Here is a 7,500-nt window from a genome sequence, read left to right as displayed (position 1 = left end):
TTTATTACTCATTTTCTTTTGTTCTATATCATACACCTAGCACTTTGGCATATTTTCTTTCTTTTCTCCTCACATGTCATCAAAATTCTTAGTCTTTGTGCTTTAAAATACAGAAGGATTTGATGGTGTGTTAACAGACGGTAAACTGGTTATCACAGTAGCCTTGCTTTCCCATGGGTAGAAGGTCCGTTCCCACCTCGACTCGTGATTTTAAGATGTTTACTGAAAAGGTTACTACTATGGCTGGACACCACGGTGGGGGGTTGGGCTTGCTAAGTTTACGCTCTGAGGAGAATTTCCCTAGATGAAATTGGAAATGAAACCTGTGACCTTTAACCTTTAGATAGCCAGACAAATTTTGATATGACATTTTTTCTTTTTTTCAATAAGTGCACTCGGAACTTACGGAAACATGCCAGCTCTAAAATCTTTCATTGAAAGTCTAATGTATATGGCAACATATGAGTATTCAGTAATAGGAATCCCAAGGAGAATAAGAAATATTTCTAGTAATATCATTTCAAGCTATAAAGAGGAAAATGTTGATAAAATGAAGGGAAGTTAAGAAGGAGCTTATCAGAAAGAATATGATCGTTTATTATCCTCGCGATGTAAGATATAGAGGAAAAAAAAAAAAAGACTTTTCAATGACATGGATAGAAAAAACAATCTGGTGGAGTTGTATTGAGACATTGGTTGTCATGAAATAACAAAAAAATATGAGGGACATACGGTCCAGAAATGTTGATAGAATAAAAGAGTAGAGAAGGAGAAACACAGAATGAGTTCTCAAAGATGAGACATAAATGAATCAGATAAGGTCAATAAGGTCTGATTTGATATTGAATGAGAGAAAGAAAGTGGAAAGATAAGTTCTAAAGAATGAAAAAATTATAAAATAAATATGTAGAGAAAATATGTCAGCAAATATAGTACTAAATAAAGTCAGTGGAATCCTCTGATAAAGACCTGATAAAGTAGTCTTGATTAAAATAGAGAATGATTATAGAGAACATAAACTAACATGACTAAGACGTTTGATTGAAAGGGGCAAAGAACAGTAAGTTACTGAAGCAGTAACCATGATTTATGAGAATATTCAAATGAGCTATGATAGAGTCAAGTGATGATGCAATACATTTGGTTATTGTTAAAAAAATAGTAATCCAATAGATAATCTCGAATGTTAGTTTTAAACTCTCTCTCTCTCTCTCTCTCTCTCTCTCTCTCTCTCTCTCTCTCTCTCTCTCTCTCTCTCTCTCTCTCTGTGGCTTAACTCGGCTTATCCCATGTATGTTAAAAGTAATTTCCACTCAGATCTATTGCGGTACATTCTCCAAAGTACGATAAATGTTTGAGAAAACGTTTATGTCATACTTAAACAGGGTCTAGTACTCAGAGAAGCAGGCTACCGACAGGACTGCAGTTACCACATATGTGGAGTCTGTCACCCTTAGAGTACCTCTCTTACCCACACAAAAACATAGATACATTACAATTTGCTTTATAAAGATAATATAGGTACTTGTTTAACATGAGAAAAAAGATAATCTTGACCTTATAGAGTCTATAAGGTTTATATCGTCTATAATATAGACGATTTCATACAATGAAAATATGATATACAACTAGAAAGGAATAGCTTTCCTTCAAATCTGGCTGGTTTTTCTTTATCTGTCACCTTATGCGTGTATTGTGTTATTCTTATAAAAAATAATTAAGCTTTGTTAATATTGATTTAATAACATTACCCTATGGTTATTTTTTATTTTGCAAGTTGATGGTTCTTACCCAAAACGAACTAGACCTGAAATGAATTAGAATATTAATGATGATTATTCTGTACAAAAGGTAAAAAGACGTCTATAACATCTTTTGATTGATTGATTGATTAGAGAGAGAGAGAGAGAGAGAGAGAGAGAGAGAGAGAGAGAGAGAGAGAGAGAGAGAGAGAGAGATTTCTTATCCACATAAATTTATAAGATACACAGAAATCAAATTACGTTATCTAAGCATTCTCTTAATCTCTCTTGAGACCAGATAACGAGCGAAATGACACGAATCAAACGGAATTTGGCTTTATGGTTTTATCAACCATCTAAAGCCCTCTAAGAAATTACTTTGAAGTGTTTCATAATGTCTTTTTTTTTTACCATTTTGCTCATCTTCCCACGTTATCTAATAAGAAAGAGCTCATATTTGATTTGGAAACACTGACGAGTAGGCCTTGAAAATGTACCTTATAAGTTAATGAATTCGATAATCATTTTTATTTTCTATCAAAATAAGGCCGACATGCTTCAATTATGTAATTTATAAGGTATCTAATAAGCTATGATAAAAACCTCAAATGGTCTGAATGATACAAAAAATCATTATGAAGAACTGATTTATTATGTGTTTTATTTATTTTTTTATTTTGTTTAAATATATGCCTTTTTTGTATGGAAAATCCTTCAGACGAAAGGGAGGAATAGTAAGCTAGAGAAAGTGATAGAGTGCTGATTGCTTGTAGCGAGTAATAATATTGGAGTAAGTGATGTTTACTTATTTACATGTTTTGGGTTGGACGCTTTAGACAGTAGTGAGTGTCTTAGGTGATTATTTTTTTATTTTGACTGTAGAAGGAGAAAGAGATTTTTCTAAATACTTGGATTATCAAATAGTATTGGAAGAGAAATAATTTCTTATCATTAAGTATTATTTCATTTTTGCTTGGTGTACTTGTGAACGATATAATTGGTTTATTTATATTTGTTTTGGTTATAGTTTGATAGTTAATTCAGGTAGGAGTGTCCTTAAGTTTATTCTATTGATATTGTAAGCTGTAATTATTTTTTTCATTCTGTTTTGAATGCATTTATTCTAAAGATTATTGACCGGAACGCTTGCATATTTAGACAGACTAAAAAAGTAATTTATTGATTTGGATGATGATGACCTGGACTGTATGGAAAAAAAAATTAATTAGATTGCTCTTGGATATATCAATTTGGAAGATGATGCCCTTGACGACATACGAATTTGGAATTGACTGCTCTGTCAAATTGACTGGAGGTTTACCGTTGGATCACGGAACTGTGGTAAAGGGTAATTCTAGACGGGCCACTTATATGCAGTCAGTTCTCGATCTTCGCGGAGGTTTGGTAACAGAAACCAACGGTAAGATAAAAAGAAAAATTGTAACGTTAGTATCCCAGGGTCAGGGATCTCATAGCTCCCGTAATCAACTAACCACTGCCCACGTGCAATCATCCTAAATAACTCATTATATTATTTTCACGTAGTCTTGGATATATTGATTTGGAGGATGATGCCTTTGGTGCCCTAAGAATCTGGATTTGACTGCTCTGTTAAATTAACTGGGGTTTTACCGTTGGCTCACGGAACTGTGGCAAAGGATATTTTAGAAACACCATATATATACAGTCAGCCCTCGATCTTCGTGGGGGTTTGGGATCAGGGACCATTGCGAAGATAGAAAACTTTTAACCTTAGTATCCCAGGGTCAGTGAACTCATAGCTCCCGTAATCAACAAACCACTGCCCACGCGCAAACAATTTACATCCTAAATAACTCACTATATTATTTTCACGTAGTCCAGTAACTGTACTGTAGGTTATATTACTGTAGAGTAATTTTACAGTACATTACTACACAAATTTCCTTCTTCACACCCTCTCATTAATAAACTCGTAAATCCTCTACGAAACCCAATAAACTACATTTAAATTTCATTCTCTTCTCTTCACAGTCTCAAATTCTTAAAGTTGAACTATTCAATGCTAATGATTCAGTTTAATTTCATATATATTATAGTTGTGTTTAATTTTCTTTTTTATTTAATTTCCTTTTACCCTCTCCTTATATTATATTTCAATCTATCATCCCTTTGATTTATTTTATTTCGTTTCATCTATTTTAACTAATAATTTTTAGTGTAACATTTCCTATTAATATAAATTAATTCCTCTTCTTTAATTAATAGATTAAATACCTTTTTGTTTAAATAATTAGAATGCAACAAACAAGACTTTAGTAAATATCAAGTAAAAAGTATTACTATATAGCATTTTATCTTCCACCGTTCTTTCTTTTCTATTTTCTCCTCATTTCTGTTATTTGAGCATTCTTATTGTTCATTTCCCTCTACATTTATTCCCTGTCCCTTTCTTATTGCCTATTATCATTATTCTCTTTCTTGGTCCATATTATCTCTACTTCATTTTATTGAGTATTTTCATGTTATTTTATATGTATTATATTTTAATTAAGATTTGATATAGGCTAGTTTGTTTGATAAAACTTTATGTACATCTCTTTCCCAAATCTTTCTTTACTCTCAATAAAGCCTTTCATGCTTGACTGAACAACATCTGGCAAGGCTATTCTATTTTTGGTCAGTGTACCCACACAGCTTATAGGATATTTTTGTTTTATAAAGAAAGAATTTTTCTCCATCTCTCTTATTTTCTAAGGGAAAAATATCGTACTTTTTAAAAAGAAAACACTTTAAAGATAGCATAACCTACGGAAATTGAATATGTTCAGCTCGACTTTTAATTTCTTTTAAGATTGAAAAAAAAAATAAGTTAAAACTCTGGTCAGACCAGTGATAGAGAAGAAAATAGGTTGTTGACATTTCTGTTTGACCTCGATGTTTAATAATAAGACTGAGAATTAATGTTTCGTGCAATATCATCATGTGGTGGCAACTTTAAAGGCCTTTGATTATCTTTTTTTTTCCTTGAAATAATATAATTCTTCTAAAAGAAAATTATTCAAGTATGCGATAATTGGATAACAACAATTTAATATCAAAATGTTTTACGATTATTCAATTATATATATATATATATATATATATATATTTATATATATATATATATATATATATATGTATATATATATATATATATATATATATATATATATATATATATATATATATATATATATATATATATATACAATATGAGAGAGAGAGAGAGAGAGAGAGAGAGAGAGAGAGAGAGAGAGAGAGAGAGAGAGAATCCTTTCATTTATCAGGATTGTGTGTGAATTTAAAGGATGTAAAGATGCAGTAAACAGTATGGGCAATTTAAGTATTCTATGCTTAAGGACGTGCAGGGTAAGATGATTACATCGACCAGATGTCCCTCTTGTCGACAAAACAACGAGAAAAGTCTCCCTCATACACATCGTAGTACCGTAGGACTGAAAAGTGGAAGATAAGGGGAGGAAAAATATAGGAAACTACCAGGACTTACAAATTGAATTGAGGAGGCTATGGAATATGCATGTAGAATTGGCGACAATAATCGAAGGAGAACTATAGTCCATTTCTTTTAGCGATGCATATTTGCACCGACTCGCGGCGGTGCCCTTTTAGCGGGGAAATGTTTTTTTATCGCTGATTGGTTAGAATTATCTTGTCCAACCAATCAGCGATCCGGAAACTTTTCCCAGCTAAAAGGGAACCGCTGCGAATCGGTGCAAATATGCATCGCTAAAAGAAACGGACTATAGAGACCAAACCTAAGTCATTGAAAATGATTATTGAGAAGGTAGGAGTCGACATAAACCCGACACTGGTACAAAACAACCTGCTGTTTGAGGCAGTACTTGTAGTGAGGGAAGTGTTGGACTCCTATGAAAACCAGCTGCTACCATGAACCCCACAATATAAAAAAACCAGTCTCTGTAGGATGTAATTAAGAAAAAAAAATAATAATATTCTAGTATCACTACACCTCAAGAAGAAAGAATTAGAATTATTTTGGTAATCCTTCGATTTTGTAAATACCAAATTTCAGTTTTTTCTTTTATAAGAATGACGAAATATGTTTCTTTACGCTCTCATCCGGTAAATATAAATTTGAATAAATAAACTGACATAGATCTATTAGACAATATACAATTATAATGCTATATTACTGCAATTCATGAATTGGTAACGAATAATGGATCTGTTTTCCATATAATGTAGGAAAGAGAGAATAATAGTGGTCATTACTACAGCTTGCATGTTTTATTTGATTTTATGGAAATAGGATTGAAATTCAAATGTACTTTTATAAAATAATCCGAGTCGTATTTCCTTTTTTTGTGTACTAATATCAATAATTATTATAGCTTTAATAATTCTAATAGGAATAATATTCAATATAAGAGTAATAAAACAGTTTCAAATAAGCTGCTTAAACATTCTAACAAAATCGTACCCATTGTACATCTAGGTGTGATTATGCAGTGCCAAATAAACTGTTTATATATTTGAACAGATTTGTTCTACTTATGCATCTAGGTGTGATTAAGCTGGGTCAAATAAACTGTTTAAATATTTTAGCAGAGTCGTTTCACTTACACATCTAGGTGTAATTAAGCAGTGTCAAATAAACTGTTTGAACATTTTAACAGATTCTTTTACATCCAGTGGGATTAGGCAGTGTCAAATAAACTGTTTAAATATTTCAACAGAATAGTTTCACTTGTACATCTAGGTATGATTAAGCAGTGTCAAATAAACTGTCTGAACATCTCAACAGAATCGCTTCCTTTATACACCTATGTGTGATTAAGCAGTGTCAAATAAAGTGTTTAAATATTTCAACAGAATCATTTCACTTATACGTCTTGGTGTGATTAAGCAGTGCCAAATAAACTGTTTGAACATATCAAAAGCATTGTTTCAATTATACATCTAGGTGTGATTAAGCAGTGTCAAATAAACTGTTTGAACATTTCAACAAAATCGCTTCCTTTATACGCCTATGTGTGATTAAGCAGTGTCAAATAAAGTCTCTAAATATTTCAATAGAATCGTTTCTCTTATACATCTAGGTGTGATTAAGCAGTGTCAAATAAACTGTTTGAACATTTCAACAAAATCGCTTCCTTTATACGCCTATGTGTGATTAAGCAGTGTCAAATAAAGTCTCTAAATATTTCAATAGAATTGTTTCTCTTATACGTCTTGGTATGATTAAGCAGTATCAAATAAACTGTTTGAACATTTCAACAAAATCGCTTCCTTTATACGCCTATGTGTGATTAAGCAGTGTTAAATAAAGTCTCTAAATATTTCAATAGAATCGTTTCACTTATACATCTTGGTAGGATTAAGCAGTGTCAAATAAACTGTTTGAATATTTCAACAGAATTGTTTCACTTACACATCTAGCTGTGATTAAATAGTGTCAATATACTCATTACATTTAGGGCATAATTCCCCACATCAATGCTCGCTGTTCAGCGGCCTCAAGCGTGTCTGAATAATCCAGGAAATTTGCTGTCCACATTCCAACACCTCGCAAAGACTTTTCCTTGACCAATGCGTACTTGTACTCAAGACTTGGTGCGTCATCAAACCTCATCTGAATGTACTGGCCAGTTTCTTTGTCCTGAAAATTACATGAGTTTTATTACTGTTTGATGCAATATCACCCCAAGATATCTTTTAGTAAAGAGATAATTCTGAAAATCCGGTCTATCAGATA

General features: G+C 32.1%; 1 protein-coding gene across 1 annotated transcript in view; it reads right to left on the bottom strand.

Moving 5' to 3' along the window:
• Positions 1 to 6,037: 6,037 nt before the first annotated feature.
• Positions 6,038 to 7,500, bottom strand: part of LOC137647670 (di-N-acetylchitobiase-like) — a 13,140-nt gene continuing 11,677 nt past the window's right edge. The window contains exon 7 of the mRNA XM_068380775.1: positions 6,038 to 7,404. Coding sequence (XP_068236876.1) covers positions 7,219 to 7,404 — 186 coding nt within the window. The 3' untranslated portion in view covers positions 6,038 to 7,218. The remainder of the gene's footprint in view (positions 7,405 to 7,500) is intronic.

This window comes from Palaemon carinicauda, chromosome 1 (assembly GCF_036898095.1).
Source record: "Palaemon carinicauda isolate YSFRI2023 chromosome 1, ASM3689809v2, whole genome shotgun sequence".
NCBI classification, from domain to species: Eukaryota; Metazoa; Arthropoda; class Malacostraca; order Decapoda; family Palaemonidae; genus Palaemon; species Palaemon carinicauda.
The sequence above is the reverse complement of the archived record's forward strand: the minus strand, read 5'-3'. Positions and strand labels throughout refer to the sequence as shown.